Source organism: Nomascus leucogenys, chromosome 7b (assembly GCF_006542625.1).
Source record: "Nomascus leucogenys isolate Asia chromosome 7b, Asia_NLE_v1, whole genome shotgun sequence".
Lineage (NCBI taxonomy): Eukaryota > Metazoa > Chordata > Mammalia > Primates > Hylobatidae > Nomascus > Nomascus leucogenys.
Genome location: NC_044387.1, coordinates 44,709,860 through 44,728,669, shown reverse-complemented (window position 1 = coordinate 44,728,669; position 18,810 = coordinate 44,709,860). Strand labels below are relative to the sequence as shown.

Sequence of the window (18,810 nt, the reverse complement as noted above, 5' to 3'; positions counted from 1 at the left end):
TTGATACATAACCAATTTCAAAAATAATTCTATCTGGCCGGGCACAGTGGCTCACACCTGTAATCTCAGCACTTTGGGAGGCTGAGGCGGGCGGATCACAAGGTCAGGAGATCGAGACCATCCTGGCTAACACGGTGAAACCCCGTCTCTACTTAAAAAAACAGAAAAAATTAGCCGGGTGTGGTGGCAGGCGCCTGTAGTCCCAGCTGCTCTGGAGGCTGAGGCAGGAGAATGGCGTGAACCCGGGAGGCAGAGCTTGCAGTGAGCTGAGATCGTGCCACTGCACTCCAGCCTGGGTGACAGAGCGAGACTCCGTCCCAAAAAAAAAATTCTATCAAGATTTGGGAAAAAAATAAACATTCGTCCAAGCCAATTCTCCTTTAAATAGAATTTGCTGTGAGAAGACATCCATTTTTCCTATAGATCATAAAAAGGACTTCAGAAACAATACTTTTAAAAAGTTACATAACACTGTAAAGTTACATAAACACTCAAAAAGAAGAGCTTATACTACACCATAAAGTTAAAATTAACACCTGGAGAATTGAAATATTAAGGGTGACATGGTTTGCTCCAAGCCAAAGTCTGTATCGAATTTGGGAAAAGATTCTTTTTTTTTGTTTTTGAGACAGAGTCTTGCTCTGTCACCCAGGCTGGAGTGCAGTGGCGCAATCTCAGCTCACTGCAAGCTCCGCCTCCCGGGTTCACACCATTCTCCTGCCTCAGCCTCCTGAGCAGCTGGGACTACAGGCACCCGCCACCATTAAAAAATTAGCTGGGCTAATTTTTTGTATTTTTAGTAGAGACGGGGTTTCACCATGTTAGCCAGGATGGTCTCAATCTCCTGACCTCGTGATCCGCCCGCCTTGGCCTCCCAAAGTGCTGGGATTACAGGTGTGAGCCACCGCGCCCCGCCAGGAAAAAGATTCTTTTAAAAGTCTGCACCTTTCACTTCATTATTTTACTCCTAGTCCAGATACCTTTTACATTTTTGTGGAGAGAGGAGCAAAGCAGCAAATTTCTTTCTTCAAGTCTTACGTGTAACCTCAGAATATAAAATATATGGAAGTACACGTGCTCTGGTTTAAGAAGAGTGGGAAAATAAATAAATAAGGCTAGGTACAATGGCTCACACCTGTAATCTTAGCACTTTGGGGAGGCTGAGGTGGGAAGAGTTGCTTGAGGCCAGGAGTTATAAGACTAGTCTGGGTAGGCCAGGCGCAGTGGCTCACCCTTGTAATCCCAGCACTTTGGGAGGCCAAGGCGGGCGGATCAGGAGATCGAAACCACGGTGAAACCTGTCTCTACTAAAAATACAAAAGATTAGCCGGGCGTGGTGGCGGGCGCCTGTAGTCCCAGCTACTCGGAGAGGCTGAGGCAGGAGAATGGCGTGAACCCGGGAGGCAGAGCTTGCAGTGAGCCGAGATTGCGCCACTGCACTCCAGCCTGGGTGACAGAGCAAGACTCCGTCTCAAAAAAAAAAAAAGACTAGTCTGGGTGACATAGTGAGACCGTGTCTCTACAAAAAATTTAAAATAAATAAATAAATAAGAAAGAAGAGTGGAGAGGCCCTAATGAGCTTAACCCACTTACTTCTTCAGGACCCCTCACTTCTTCGGGACCCCTGCAGCACCTCAATGCCTAAGGCTCCACAGAACACTTTTTGAAAACAACTGCTGTAAATCCAAATTTCCTGTGTAAGTTTTATTTCCCAACACCCATATACTTCTCTCCACGTTTATATTTAAATTTTAGAAAACCAAACACCCCATGTTCTCACTCATAGGTGGGAAGTGAACAACGAGAACTTACGGATACAGGAAGGGGAACATCACACTCGGGGGACTGTTGTGGGGTGGGGGGAGGGGGCAGGGACCGCATTAGGAGATATACCTAATGCTAAATGACAAGTTAATGGGTGCAGCAAAACAACATGGCACATGGATACATATGTAACAAACCTGCACATTGTGCACATGTACCCTAAAACCTAAAGTATAATAATAAAAAATAAAAAAATAAAATAAAATAAAATAAAGAAAATCCAAATACGACTTTTTTAATTTTTATTTTTAGAGACAAGGTCTTGCTCTGTTGCCCAGGCTGGAGTGCCACAGTGGTGTGATCATAGCTTACTGCAGCCTCAAACTACTGGGCTCAAGTGATCCTCCCAACCTCAGCCTCCCAAGTGGCTGGGACTACAGGAACATGCCACCACACTGACTAATTTTCTAAACATTTTTTTTGTAGAGACAGGGTCTGGCTATGTTGCCCAGCCTGGTCTTTAACTCCTGGCCTCAGGCAATCCTCCCGCCTGGATCTCCCAAAGTACTGAGATTACCAAATATGATTTCATTTCACTGTTTAAGCATAATTAGCATTTTTACATTTGCTTATTTCACAATACTATGCAACAAAAAAATCAAATTCTCGGCCAGGCGCAATGGCTCATGCTTGTAATCCCAGCACTTTGGGAGGCCGAGGCGGGCGAATCACGAGGTCAGGAGATCGAGACCACAGTGAAACCCCGTCTCTACTAAAAAATACAAAAAATTAGCCGGGCGTGGTGGCGGGCGCCTGTAGTCCCAGCTACTAGGAGAGGCTGAGGCAGGAGAATGGCGTGAACCCGGGAGGCGGAGCTTGCAGTGAGCCGAGACTGTGCCACTGCACTCCAGCCTGGGCGACAGAGTGAGACCCCGTCTCAAAAAAAAAAAAAAAATTCTCCTAAAACCCAAATTACTTTCTTCTAACAAATGGTAATCGATATATATTTTGCTTACATGAAAATAAAAATTTTTTTTTTTTTCTTTCAGATGGAGTCTCCCTCTGTCATCTAGGCTGGAGTGCAGTGGCATGATCTCAGCTCACTGCAACCTCTGCCTCCTGGCTTCAAGCAATACTCCTGCCTCAGCCTCCCGAGTAGCTGGGATTATAGGCACCTGCCGCCATGCTCAGCTAATTTTTGTATTTTTACTAGAGATGGGGTTTCACCATGTTGGCCAGGCTGGCCTCCAACTCCTGACCTCCAGTGATACCTCCACCTCGGCCTCCCAAAGTGCTGGGATTACAGGCTGATTTTTAATATTTATAATAAATGATTTGGTTCTATTTTAACACTTTCCTTATTACTAGCTTCTTGCCTTTAGCTTTAATATGGTCAGAACCATAGCTAGGAGAGAAGTTCCTTCTATAAGAATGTAGAAGCAGTTCCATTGGCAGATGTGCAACCCTGAAGTTGAGCAACTTCTGGGATATAGATATAATGGTTTTTTGGGTTTTTTTTTTTTTTGAGATGGAGTCTCGCTCTGTCACCCAGGCTGCAGTGCAGTGGCAGGATCTCGGCTCACTGCAACCTCTGCCTCCCGGGTTCAAGCGATCCTCCACCCTCAGTCTCTCGACTAGCTGGGACTAGAGGCATGTGCCACCACACCTGGCTAAGTTTTATATTTTTAGTAGAGACGAAGTTTCACCATATTGGCCAGGCTGGTCTTGAACTCCTGACCTCGTAATCCACCCACCTCGGCCTCCCAAAGTGCTGGGATTACAGGCGTGAGCCACCGCACCCGGTCAATACAATGTTAAATACAGAATTCTAAAATAGATATAATGTTAATCCCACATTACAATGCACAAAACGCTAGCCATTATATTCATGTCACCACTAGAGGAAATGGCAGTAAAAAGTGGTCGGGGGAGGTGAAATAGCTTGTATTTAGAACTTGGTAAAAGCATTCGTTGAAACCTGACAGCTCAACAAATCTATGTTGGAATAGCTAAATCACTCCTTTAAAGCAAAACTGTCATTCAAAACACAGAGATGCTTTGGGAAAGCAAATGAAGAAAATGTAAAGAAAAGTGAGAAAAGAAGTGACACTGTTCACCTAAAACACAGCCCTACCCAATCCAGTGCTGCATGAGAGATCCAGAGACTACTTAAAGAAGCACATCCCACTCAGCAGTGTAACTCACTGGCTCAGGAGCATTTGCAATGCTTTATGGAGAGGCTCTTCCAGTTCCTGGGACACTTTTTCTCCAAGATGGGCCAAGCAGTCTTCCATTGAGCTTTCTGGATTGGCAGGGCTGAACACTGGAGAAGTGTGACGGTCAAAGCCTGTGCTGGTAAAGGCTGAAGACAGGACAAAAGAAAAACCTAATATAATAAACAATTATCTATAAAATTAGCTGGGTGTGGTGGCGCATGCCTGTAATCCCAGCTACTCAGGAGGCTGAGGCAGGAGAATCACTTGAACCCAGGAGGCAGAGGTTGTGGTGAGCCGAGATCACGCCATTGCACTCCAGCCTGGGCAACAAGAGGGAAACTCCGTCTCAAAAAAAAAAAAACAACAAAAAAAAACAGTATCAAAAGTTGTGCTATAAAAGGCCACAGGATTAAGACACCCACTATTAGGAACAAGCTAATCATTACAAGCCACTTAAAAAGGTCAGATAATCATTTTGGACATTAATCTTTGTTGGCATGTAAACACTGATAGGTCATAAATTTAGAGGTTCTTTTGGGTTTTAATGAAAAAGCTTAGATTTAAGAGAAAAGAAACAACTAAACTGACATGTTATAATAAGCTAATCAATTTAGTTTGTGATTACTGACCAACAAGTATAATAATGATAAATAAGAAGCAATTCCTGGCTCTTTATCCTTCTCTTAAAATTTTGTTTTTAAGATTTTGTCTTACATTTATAAAAGTGGCGCTTATATCAGATTCTAATCATCCTCAGAGGATGAGTCTATTGCTTTCATTTCCTTATTAAAATGAACTTTCAACCTTAATATTACTACACATGGATAAATTTTCAAACTATTATATGAAGATTATACAAACAAGTACAAAAGTTGAACCAGAAGCCGAGCACAGTGGCTCATGCCTGTAATCCCAGCATTTTGGGAGGCTGAGGTGTGCAGATGGCTTGAGTCCAGGAGTTCGAGACTAGCCTGGGCAACATGGCAAAACCACATCTCTACTAAAAATACAAAACATTAAGGCCGGGCGCGGTGGCTCATGCCTGTAATCCCAGCACTTTGGGAGGCCAAGGCTGGGCAGATCACCTGAGGTCAGGAGTTCGAGACCAGCTTGACCAACATGGGGAAACTCCGTCTCTACTAAAAATACAAAAATTAGCCTGGCGTGATGGTGCATGCCTATAATCCCAGCTACTCAGGAGGCTGAGGCAGGAGAATCGCTTGAACCTGGGAGATAGAGGTTGCAGCGAGCCAAGATCGTGCCATTGCACTCTAGCCTGGGCAACAAGAGTGAAACTCCTTCTCCAAAACAACAACAACAAAAAAAAAGGACCAGGTGCGGTGGCTCATGCCTGTAATCCCAGCACTCTGGGAGGCCAAAGCGGGCAGATCATGAGGTCAGGAGATCGAGACCATCCTGGCTAAGATGGTGAAACCCCGTCTCTACTAAAAATACAAAAAAATTAGCCGGGCCTGGTGGCGGGCACCTGTAATCCCAGATACTCGGGAGGCTGAGGCAGAAGAATGGCGTGAACTCAGGAGGCAGAACTTGCAGTAGGCCAAGACTGCGACACTGCACTCCAGCCAGAGCAAGACTCTGGCTCAAAAAAAAAAAAAAGAAAATAATAATAATAATTAGCAGGGTGCTGTGGCACACGCCTATAGTCCCAGCTACTGGGGGGCTGAAGTGGAAGGATCACTTGAGCCCAGGAGGTCAAGACTGCAGTGAGCCCTGATCATGACACTACACTCCAACCTGGGCAACAAAGTGAGACTCTGTCTCCCAAAAAAATAACCAATTAAATAAAAATAAAATAAAACTTGAATACAGAAAAAGCAGTCATAACTTGTTGTACAGACTTAACCATTCCCTAACTGCAGGAAGAGCAAGCAGAGTAACTGTTGTTCCAGAGTACAAATGTGATGCAAGGCATCAGCTACCAGGAAAGCAGGCCGCTTGCACCCACTCCCAAGATTTAGCCATCATCTGCATATTTATTGCATTAATCTAACACTTACGCCTATAAGGCTGCAAATTTTACTACAGAGTTAAGTATGTATTTCTTTATAAAGTGCTTGCCTCCGAGAAAGATGGAAATGGCTGCAAAGTTCACAAATACTTTGTTGTTTGAGCAAGCTGGAGAGCATCCATTTTAATGATCTAACTTAGATAATATGGGGTTCAATAAGTGAATGTAGGGGCCGGGCGCGGTGGCTCACGCTTGTAATCCCAGCACTTTGGGAGGCCGAGGCGGGCGGATCACGAGGTCGGGAGATCGAGACCACGGTGAAACCCCGTCTCTACTAAAAATACAAAAAAAAAAAAAATTAGCCGGGTGTGGTGGTGGGCGCCTGTAGTCCCAGCTACTCGGAGAGGCTGAGGCAGGAGAATGGCGTGAACCCAGGAGGCGGAGCTTGCAGTGAGCCGAGATCGCGCCACTGCACTCCAGCCTGGGTGACAGAGCGAGACTCCGTCTCAAAAATAAAAAAAAAAAAAAAAAGTGAATGTATTTAAATATTTTGTTACTCTCTTCTTCTTTCTACCTTTTGCCCATTTTACTATGCAGCAGTGCTGTTACCAGAATATACATGAAGAGAATCAGAAATTTAATCGTTTCAAAATGTTGATAAAGAAATATAACGGTCAGGCGCGGTGTTTCACACCTGAAATCCCAGCACTTTGGGAGGTTGAGGCGGGTGGATCACAAGGTCAGGAGATGGAGACCAGCCTGACCAACATGGTGAAACCCCACCTCTACCAAAAATACAAAAATTAGCCAGGCACGGTGGTGGGCGCCTATAATCCCAGCTACTCAAGAGGCTGAGGCAGGAGAATCACTTAAACTCAGGAGGCGGAGGTTGCAGTGAACTGAGATTGCACCACTGCACTCCAGCCTGGGCGACAGAGCGAGACTCTGTCTCAAAAAAAAAAAAAAAAAAAAAAAAAAAAAACAAATATAAAAGACTAACATTAGGTTTCAGGATTATTTGTACATTTCTTTTTTTTTTTTAAACGGTCTCACTCTGTCACCCAGCCTGGAGTACAGTGGCATGATCTTGGCTCACTACAACCTATGCTTCCTGGGTTCAAGAGATTCTCATGCCTTAGCCTCCCAGGTAGTTGGAATTATAGGTGTGCGCCACCATGCCTGGCTAATTTTTTTGTATTTTTAGTAGAGGCAGGGTTTCACCATGTTGGCTGGGGTCATCTCAAACTTCTGGCCTCAAGTGATCTACCCGCCTCAGCCTCCCAAAGTGCTGGGACTACAGGCACCGCACCCGGTCTCAGGATTATTTGTACATTTCTATTTGTATTTTTTCTCTACTAACGAGGAACTTGAGTTACAAACATAATTTATAATTTTGATCATTAAAAATTATTGGGCAGGCTGGGTGCAGTGGCTCACGCCTGTAATCCCAACACTTTGGGAGGCTGAGGTGGGTGGGTCATGAGGTCAGGAGATCAAGAACATCCTGGCTAACACGGTGAAACCCCATCTCTACTAAAAATTACCAAAAGATTAGCCGGGTGTGGTGGTGGGTGCTGTAGTCCCAGCTACTCAGGAGGCTGAGGCAGGAGAATGGCGTGAAGCCAGGAGGCGGAGCTTGCAGTGAGTCAAGATCGCACCACTGCACTCCAGCCTGGGCAACAGAGCGAGACTTCATCTCAAAAAAAAAAAAAAAAAAAAAAAAAAGAAAAAGAAAAAATTATTGGGCAATATACATCCACACAAAAACTTGCACAAGAATATTCACAGCAGCATTATACATAATAGTAAACAAGTAGAAACAACCTAAATTTCTATTAACTAACGAATGAATAAACAAAATATGGCACATCCACACAGTGGAATATTATTTGACTGTAAAAAGTAACGAAGTACTGATACACGCTACAACATGGATGACCCTTGAAAACATTATGCTAAGTCAGCCAGATGCAGTGGTTCACGCCTATAATCCCAGCACTCTGGGAGGCTGAGACAGGCGGATCATTTGAGGTCAGGAGTTGGAGACCAGCCTGGCCAATATGGTGAAACCCGTCTCTACTAAAAACAAAAATTAGCTGGGCATGGTGGTGGGCACCTGTAATCCAAGCTATTCAAGAGGCTGAGGCTGGAGAATTGCTTGAACCTTAAAGTTGGAGGTTGCAGTGAGCCCAGATCATGCCATTGCATGCCAGCCTGTGCAACACAGCAAGGTGATGTCTTAAAAAACAGCAACAACAACAACAAAAATACACTATGCTAAGTAAAAAATGCCAGTCACAAAAGACCACATAGTGGCCAGGCGCAGTGGATCACGCCTTTAATCCCAGCACTTTGGGAGACCAAGGCGGGCAAATCACCTGAGGTCAGGAGTTGGAGACCAGCCTGAGCAACATGGAGAAACCCCGTCTCTATTAAAAATACAAAAAGTTACAGGCCGGGCGTGGTGGCTCATGCCTGTAATCCCAGCACTTTGGGAGGCCAAGGCGGGCAGATCACGAGGTCAGGAGATCGAGACCATCCTGGCTAACATGCTGAAACCCCGTCTCTACTAAAAATACAAAAAATTAGTTGGGTGTGGTGGCAGGCGCCTGTAGTCCCAGCTACTCGGGAGGCTGAGGCAGGAGAATGGCGTGAACCCAGGTGACAGAGCTTGCAGTGAGCCAAGATCCCACCACCACACTCCAGCCTGGGCAACAGAGCCAGACTCCATAAAAAAAAAAAATAAAAATAAATAAACTAAAAATACAAAAAATTAGCCGGGTATCGTGGCGCATACCTGTAATCCCAGCTACTCAGGAGGCTGAGACAGGAGAATCATTTGAACCTGGGAGATGGAGGTTGCGGCGGGCCGAGATAGTGCCACTGCACTCCAGCCTGGGCAACGAGAGTGAAACTGTGTCTCAAAACACCACCACCACCACCACCACCACCACATAGTGAACTATTCCATTTATGTATATTTCCAGAATAGGCAAATCAATAAAAACAGAATGGAGATCAGTGGGTGCCTGGTGTGGGGTGGGGTTGGGACCTGGGGCTAGTGGGAATGGGAAGTGGCTGCTAACGTGTATTGTGTTTCTTTAAGGAGGACTGAAAGTGTTCTAAATTTAGATCGTGGTGATAAATTCTGTGAATACACTACAACCACTGAATTGTACTTTATTATTATTATTTTTTAATAAAGAGAGACATGGTCTCCCTATGTTGCCCAGTCTGGTTTTGAAGTCAGGGGCTCAAGCAATCCTCCTGAGGCCTTGCCTCCCAAAGTGCTAGGATTACAGGCATGAGTCCCTGTGCCCAGACTGAACTGGACCTTTTAAATGGATGAATTTTATGGTATGTAAAATATATCTCAATGAAGCTGTAAAAATATATTTATATCATTGGGCAAGATGTTCAATGCAGCATTACCTATGGAAGACAAAACAGGAAATAATGCAAATGCTGTGTAGTTGTTGTCCAGTGAAAAAAGGAATAATAATCCAAATGCTCCCCTCAATAATAAGGCAACAGGCCAGGCATGGTGGCTCACACCTGTAATCCCAGTGCTCACTACTGCACTCCAGCCTGGGCAACAGAGCAAGACCCTGTCTCTGAAATAGTAATAATAATAATAATAAGGGAATGACTGAGTAAAAACATTTATTCAGTGAATGAAATTTCATGCAGTTAGTAGAGTAACTATTTTTAAAGTTTATGTTGTAATGTTAAGTGCAAAATAAAATGGCTATAAAGTTGAATGTACATTATAATTACAGTTATCTACAGTATATATGTACACAAAAATAAAAGAAGCGTATGCTTACTTTTTCCTTTTTATGTCGTTATTACTTATAAAGGTAATAATAAATACAAATCAAACCATACTGAATGGAAAGAACCTTAACATGATCATTTATCCGAAACTTAACATGGGAAACTGCTACATCTAACCTGTTAGGTATAGTTGGGGAACTTCCATCAACATATCCTCCAGGAAAGAAAAAAGGCTACCTTCTACTTTTACCCTTATAAATTTCTACCAATGTATAATTGGTGTAAGTTGTTAAATGTTGAGAACACCCCACTGTAAAAATCAAATTAAACAAACAGTAAACCATATCAGACAGAATCTGCTTATTAACTAGAAAAATAAGAATAAACAGACCTTCAGAAATTTCTTTGTCCAGAGATTTTAACTCTTCTTCAATTTCAGTTTTAACTTTTAATAAAATTTCTTGATCCAGAGATTGTGAAGCTGTATCTAGTTGAACCCCTGAAAGCAACAAAAAAGGTTATTACTGAAAGAGGGAGAGAGAAACCATTAGAATATAATAGCACTTTTTTTTTTTTTTTTTTTTTGAGACAGAGTCTCGCACTGTCACTGGGGCTGGAGTGCAATGGCGTGATCTCCGCTCACTGCAACCTCTGCCTCCTAGGTTCAAGCGATTCTCCTGCCTCAGCCTCCGAAGTAACTGGGATTACAGGTGCCCGCCACCATGCCTGGCTAATTTGTTTGTATTTTTAGTAAAGACAGGGTTTCACTATGTTGGCCAGGCTGGTCTCGAACTCCTGACCTTGTGAGCCACCTGCCTCGGCCTCCCAAAGTGCTGGGATTTCAGGCGTAAGCACCCGGCCCTACAATAGCAATTTGTTAAGCCAAAAAATGCAAAATTAAAATTCATTATCAAAATTAGGGAGGGTAGGAAATCCTTTTTGCAATAATTAAAAAACAAAACAAATCAAAAACAACCATTAGTAGAAATATTTGGGCCTATGGATTGAGACTAAGTCTCCACCTTTCCAGACGTTTCTGCCAGAAACAGGGAAATTGAGCTGAATCTCCAGAAACACATTAACTCAAGAGGAGGTTGGGAAAGATGTATCAATAAGTGGGACCAGTCCTCTCTTTTCGTAGACAATGTATCCTTTTTAAAAAGTATGAAGATGGAATATGATAAAAACAAAAAGAATTCATGTTATTAATATTTCAGTGGTGGTGGGAGATGTCCACTCCCCCCACTTCAAATTATATAGATCCCTAATTGCATCTCACTTTTGGACACATTTTTAAATGATATACTTCTAGCATTTTATACATGCTTTGTAATTTTCCTTCTTTTCTTCCCCCCACCCTGCCCACAACAGTTAGTTGACTGCTGCTTAAGTCCACAAAGCACACAACTGAGGCTAAAATTCCACCACTGCGGGCATAACAATTTCTTTGTACTAATCACATTAGATTCATGAGTTATGCTCATCACCAGTCTCTCATGCTTATTACTGGTTAATTCTATTTTGCTACTAACTTTTCTAAATACAGCAAGATAATTATTTATCTTTGCAAGTACTAAGGTACAAAAAAAGATACTGCTGAAGCCTGAAAGCAGTACCTCTGTCATTTGACAGTCCAATTCCACCCAAGTTAGTTTTAGTGAAAACAATACACAATAATGGCTAATATCAAGTGCTGGGGGCACTATACTAAGCACTTTGTATGTACATGTACATATGTACCTATGTATGTGTATACACACATAGGCTCATTAAATGCTCATAACAACCCTTTGAGATAGGTATTACTATTATCCTCAATTTGCAGGTGAAAAACCTAAGGCACAGGGAAGAAATGTGACCAAGGGTGCACCAACAGCAGAGCTCAGATACAAACCCAGGCAGTCAACTTTCAGGGTCTGGGCCCTAACCCCTGCACAATGTCGCCTCTCGCCATTCTTGCAAGCACGGGCTATATTAAATCAAACACCCCAAAGTCCAGGCCTGCCTCTATGACAGTGATCACGGCACAGCAGTTCTTGTTCTTGGGCTTTTTGACATTTCAGGTTCTTAAAGAATGTCAATAAAATAATGGCCCCTCCTCCCAGAATGTTTGGCAAGCAATTTTAGGGCATTCATGGACCCTCTCAGGACCTTTATAAACCTTGGTTTAAACTCTTTACTAATTACCATCTAATTTTCCTTTTTTGTTTTTTCAGACGGGGTCTCGCTCCGTCCCCCAGGCTAGAGTGCAGTGGCGCAAGCTCCGCTCACTGCAAGCTCTGCCTTCCGGGTTCACATCATTCTCCTGCCTCAGCCTCCCGAGTAGCTGGGACTACAGGCTCCCACCACCACGCCCGCCTAATTTTTTGTATTTTTAGTAGAGACGGGGTTTCACCGTGTTAGCCAGGATGGTCTTGATCTCCTGACCTCGTGATTCGCCCGCCTTGGCCTCCCAAAGTGCTGGGATTACAGGCGTGAGCCACCGTGCCCAGCCTTTTTTAATTTTTTCTTTTTTGAGACAGAGTTACGCTCTTGTTGCCCAGGCTGGAGTACAATAGTGCAATCTCAGCTGACTGCAACCTCTGCCCCCCCGGGGTTCAAGCAATTCTCCTGCCTCACCCTCCCGAGTAGCTGGGATTACAGGCGCCCGCCAACACACCCAGCTAATTTTTTGTATTTTTAGTAGAGATGGGGTTTCATCATGTTGGCCAGGCTGATCTCGAACTCCTGACCTCAGGTGATCCACCCGCCCCGGCCTCCCAAAGTGCTGGGATTACAGGCGTGAGCCACCGTGCCTGGCCCATAAGTCTTAATATAGCCTTGTCTGGGAAACTTGCTTGGCCTTGTGTCAATTTCTATTACACAGGAGCCTAAGAACCTGTGGTTGGTAATAGGGGGAAAAAAAGAACAAAGAAAAGATTTGTATCCAGAGACTAGAACATAAAGGAGACCAAAACGTTTCTCCTGAATTAAAAGTGGGCAAATTTGGGGGTAAAACAGCATAGTTCCTTTTATAGCTTTAAAAGCTTATATAAAAAGCTCAAGTTCTCCCCACATTGCAAAAATATTCTTTCTTGAATAATTTTTTTCTTCTACTTTCAGGTGATTTCAGTACTACAGAGCAAAAATTTCCATTTAAACAAAAAATTTCGGATAAAAAGAGCCAAACCAGCCAGGCGCAGTGGCTCACGCCTGTAATCCCAGCACTTCAGGAGGCCAAGGCAGGCGGATCACCTGAGGTCAGGAGTTCAAGACCAGCCTGGCCAACATGGTGAAATTCCGTCTCTACTAAAAATACAAAAATTTGCTAGGCATGGTGGCAGGCGCCTGTAATCACAGCTACTCGGTAGTCTGAGGCGGGAGAATCACTTGAACCCAGGAGGCGGAGGTTGCGGTGAGCCAAGAACGCGCCATTGCACTCCAGCCTGGGTCACAAGAGCGAAACTCTGTCTCAAAAAAAAAAAAAAAAGAGCCAAACCAATTGACATATGCAGCAGAATCCACATTCCTGGGACATGGGCCAGATTCACAGTCACATCAATAATCCCAGCTTGGTTTTTAGCCAGAAACATTCAGGGAAGTCAAGATAATTCAGAGCCATCCTAGGAATCTCACTCATTTCTGGAACTTAAATTCAGGCTTACCTGAACACCCAGAGGATGCTGAATTGTATACTTAGCAACTAACCTTCTGTTAGAGTGATTTTTCACTTCCCTAAAGACTTGAGATAAGTAACTTGTGGGGACAATGAAGCCCCTACCCGGGTGTGGGGGAAGGGCCCTGCAATCAACTATACTCCACCGTGCAAGAATTTCAGCAAAAAAACCAAACAAGCAAACAAAAAGCAGCATGAACTGGGCCACCAAATTGCAGGTCTACCTACTATTCATTTATCCACTGAAGAAACACTGACTACTTGCTATTTGTCAGGTATGTCCTGAGCATCTACGTAGCACAAAAATGAGTAAGATTTGTCCAGTACATGAAACTATTTATACAGACTGAGGAAGTTCAGGAAGGGCAGAACAGCAAGCATTTACAAAGTATCTGTTACTTAACAGGCACAGTAATAAACATTTCCTATGTGTTATTTCATTTAATTTCCAAGTCAACCTTATGAGGGATGAAATAATAGTTCCATTTGAAGATGAGGAAACTGAAGCTTGGATAGGTTCTACCACTACCATAAAGAAGTTATAATTGGAACTCTGGTGAGTCTGACTACAAAATCGTCAATCTAGGCTGTGCTCTCGTCATCTTCTGGTTGGGTGGCTAGGAATGAAAGATCTCAGAAACATTTCTGACATGATTAAATAGTTAACGGAGAGCAGAAAGGTTGTCTGTATCAGTGATACTGTCTTCTGACAGGGACTTTCATGTCCCCTTATTTAACTTTCACTTCAGTTGGGTGTGGTGCTCATGCCTGTAATCTCAGCACTTTGGGAGGCCCAGGCAGGAGGACTGTTTGAGCTTAGGAGTTCAACAACAGCCTGCACAACATAGCTAGATCTTGTTTCTACGAAAAATTTAAAAAACTAGCTGGGCACAGTGGCATGTTCCCGTCGTCCAAGATACTCGGGAGCCTGATGTGTGAAGATCGCTTGAGCCTAGGAGGTCAAGGCTGCTGTGAGCCATGACTGCACCACTGCACTTCAGCACTTCTATGTATTTTATGTTATGTTTCTTTCCTTTTTTTTTTTTTTTTTATTTTTTTTTAGAGACAGGGTCTTATCCTGTTGCCCAGGCTGGAGTGCAGTGGCACTATCATGGCTCACAAGAGCCTCAACCTCCTAGGCTCAAGCAATCTTCCCACCTCAGCCTCTCAAGTAGCTGGCACTACAGGTACACACCACCATGCCCAGCTAATTTGTGTAGGTTTTTTTTTTTTTGAGACAGAGTCTCACTCTGTCACCAGATCGTGCAATGGTGCGATCTCGCCTCACTGAAACCTCTGCCTCCTGGGTTCAAGTGATTCTCCTGCCTTAGCGTCCCAAGTAGCTGGGACTACAGGTGCGCACCACCACACCCAGCTGATTTTTGTATTTTTAGTAGAGACAGGGTTTCACCATGTTGGCCAGGATGGTCTCGATCTGACCTCGTGATCTGCCTGCCTCAGCCTCCCAAAGTGCTGGGATTACAGGTGTGAGCCACAGTGCCCAGCTGTGTGGGGTTTTGCTTTTTTTGGTAGAGGCAGTTTTGCCTTGCTGGCCAGGCTGGTCTCAAATTCCTGGGCTCAAGCAATCTGTCCACCTTTAGCCTCCCTCATGCTGGGATTATAGGCATGAGCCACCAGGCTCTGCCTATGTTTTCATTTTTTGCAACCAAATTAAAGAATCCCAAATTCTCAGATGGGCTTTGAATTAATTCTATTAAGGTCAAGAAACTTGATTATTCTATCATCCACGGGTATTTAAAATACCTTTAAAAAACAAAAGGTTAAACATTTTTACATATCACAGATTCTGATTCATTTTCTACTTTTAAAGCTGACAAAAATAACATGCCTTTAAGTGACATAAAACACTTTCCTTATGAGCTGAGACTAACCAAAATAAAATTCAAATCCTTTTTTTTTTATTTTTTATTTTTTGAGAATGGGGTCTCACTATATTGCCCAGGCAGGTCTCGAACTCCTGGGCTCAAGCCATCCTCCTGCCTCTGCCTATCTAAGTGCTAGGATCCTTAAAAGTTGAAATGTAACACAAAGGATCTCCTCAATGTCACCAATAGCATATACTTTTGCTTAATGACATTTCACTTACTTCTGCCTAAGTAAGTATCTTTGATAAACTACATTCATAAAAACTTGAAAATGTTACATAAAACAATCTATTACGCAAAAATGTGAGGCCAATTTATCCTAGAAAGATCCTATGCCAATTTATCCTAATCTTTATGAATTCTCATAAAGCATAAAAGTCTACCTTTACAGAGAAGCTTCTACTAAATCTCCATTACTGTTTATAATTATAACAGGTTTTCCCTTTAGAAGTAATTTGTAGTGTTGGATGGCTCTGCAACAGCACTGATTAACATAACTGCACAAGGTACAGTGATCTCCAGAATATATCATGACATTACTAAGGGAAATCAAACACAAGCTGGGAAATTAATTTACGGCCCATGCTATTTCTTGCAATAAAATTCTCTCTTTCCCTTCCAGCTTCCTGGAAAGCAGCCATAAAGTGGATGATAAGCTTTGGAGTCAGGCCTTCTAACTCATCACTTGGGCAAGGAAAATAATATTCTTGACCCTCTGCTCTTTATGATTTTTTTTAATTGAGACAGAGTCTCACTCTGTCGCCCAGGCTGGAGTGCAATGGTGCAGTCTCGGCTCCCTGCAAACCTCCACCTCCTGGGTTCAAGCAGTTCTCCCACCTCAGCCTCCCGAGTAGCTGGGATTACAGGCGTGTGCCAACACGCCTAATTTTTTTGTTTTTAGTAGAGACAGGGTTCCGCCATGTTGGTCAGGCTGGTCTCGAACTCCTGACCTCAAGTGATCTGCCTGCCTCAGCCTCCCAAAGTGCTGGGATTACAGGCGTGAGCCACCATCTCTCTTCTTATATAAAATGGGAAAATAATACCCACCACGAAGGGTTGTTGTGAAGAGTAATGAGATAAATGCCCAATAGACAGGCGCTCCCACTCACCAATTCTTTTCATGCTCTAAAACTATATTATTAGATAATTATCTTTCCTGGCCCCTTATCTCTGTGAACAGAAATCAGCTTATCACAGATTTTTAATCAGTGATGCTTATACAGAACCTGCTTTCCACACTGTGAAAGGTAGGAACAGCAGGACAACCTCTGTCAGTTTAGATAATGCCATGTAATATAAAATAGGGCTGTTTTAACACAAACTAGAAGAAATCTTGACAGGCAGTTATATTCTTGCTCTTCAATTGCTGCTAGAGAGAATGGCTTAACATGTGTTGCTTAAATTTTTGGACATTGCACAACAAACTGATTGGGGAAGTTTTACTAAAAAGCTGTATTCCTGAATACCAGATGTTCTGCGACCTGTTTCCAAGGGTGGCTTGCCTCTAACGGACTTGCCTTCAATTTTTTCCAGGCTAAGGTAATCTCTGTCATACTCAACAATGTAAGAATTTTCATCAATCACTGTCATGAGCTACAGTGAATGAACGTGCTTTTAAGAGAAATCAATCCTTCTTGTAGCTACTAACACTCCTTCAAACATACTTCAATGACAGAAACAAATAACCAGGCTGAAAAAAGCCCTCTATTCCACAAAAACATTTCTACTTAATATCTATTATTCTACTCTTGACCTCCCCTTAATCAGAAACTTAGAACACCTAAACGTTTTAGACTTCTTGCAGAGAATATAACCTATTGGATCCATTTTTCTACAAGGTTTCCTGACATGATAGGTAGTCTCCATTCCTCTGCATTGTAGTTTATCCTCATATTAAGCTGGACCATCAGAAAAGTATATATGGGCCAGGCACGGTGGCTCACGCCTGTAATCCCAGCAGTCTGGGAGGCTGAGGCAGGCGGATTACCTAAGGTCAGGAGTTCGAGACCAGCTTGACCAACATGGAGAAACCCTGTCTTTATTAAAAATACAAAATTAGCCGAGTGTGATGGCACATGCCTGTAATCCCAGCTACTCGGGAGGCTGAGGCAGGAGAATCGCTTGAACGCCAGAGGCGGAGGATACAGTGAGCCAAGACACGCCACTGCACTTCAGCCTGGGTGACAGAGCGAAACTGTCTCAAAAAAAAAAACAACAAAAAAACAAACAACAACAAAAACTTATGTATGTATAATCTAGGTCCCTAGAGCATGTTAACTATTTAATTGAATTGTACTTCAGTGTCACTTCCTTCTCTTTATCCAGAATCACCTTACGAGACAATGTTTTGAAACCTAATACTACATTTGATATTGACAACATTTTCTTTTTTTTGTTTTGTTTTGAGACAGTCTCGCTCTGTTGCCTAGGCTGGAGTGCAGTGGTCAGATCTCTACTCAATGCAAGCTCCGCCTCCCGGGTTCATGCCATTCTCCTGCCTCAGCCTCCCGAGTAGCTGGGACTACAGGCGCCCGCCACCACGCCCGGCTAATTTTTTGTATTTTTAGTAGAGACGGGGTTTCACCATGTTAGCCAGGGTGGTCTCAATCTCCTGACCTCATGATTTGCCCCCCCGGCCTCCCAAAGTGCTGGGATTACAGGCGTGAGCCACCGCGTCTGGCCGATATTGACAACATTTTCTACTGCATTTCTGTGTCCTATGTTATAAAGCTCTAAGTCGGAAAAAAGAAATCTTTTAAAAAACTATTTTCCAACCAAAAGGAACTAGTACAGCTTCTAAATTATAGGGGGGAAAAGATTCCTGGAACTAAATATGCCATTTTATAGCATATATATATATATATGTGTGTGTGTGTGTGTGTATATATACATATATATGTATGTATGTATTTGGCTTTGCCAAGAACCAAATTCACAGCTCAGCACTAGTAAGTATAATTGTAGAGGATCTCACAGACTACTTACTTACTGATCTGTTATTCCTACTATAGACATGTACAATTTTCCTACTCCTGATTTTTTTATTTACTATTTGGATTTTTCCATTATGCATCATTATAAGCCACATTAAATTATACGTGATAAGGAATTTTTTTAAAAAGTATTACTATTTTCATCCAGTATGAACTCACTGACAATTTCTCACTATCTAACAAAACAAGCCAGATGCAGTACCATGTTACAGTCCCAGCTACTTGAGAAGCCTAGGCAGGAAGACCCCTTGAGCTCAGGAGTTTGAAGCCATAGTGTGCTATAATCATGCCTGTGAGTAGCCACTGCATTCCAGCCTGGGCAACATAGCAAGAACCCATTTCTTTCTTTTTTTTTTTTGAGACGGAGTCTCACATGGTTGCCCAGGCTGGAGTGCAGTGGCGCGATCTCTACTCACTGCAACCTCCACCTCCCGAGTTCAAATGATTCTCCCACCTCAGCCTCCCTAGTAGCTGGGATTACAGGCGCCCGGAACCACACCTGGCTAATTTCCTATACTTTTAGTAGAGACAAGGTTTCACTATGTTGGCC

General features: G+C 43.1%; 1 protein-coding gene across 1 annotated transcript in view; it reads right to left on the bottom strand.

Annotated features, from left to right (window-relative positions):
- Nucleotides 1–18,810, bottom strand: part of BCL2L13 (BCL2 like 13) — a 101,801-nt gene that overhangs the window by 36,884 nt on the left and 46,107 nt on the right. Inside the window, 2 exon segments of the mRNA XM_030815778.1 lie at nucleotides 3,970–4,126; nucleotides 10,118–10,225. Coding sequence (XP_030671638.1) covers nucleotides 3,970–4,126; nucleotides 10,118–10,225 — 265 coding nt within the window.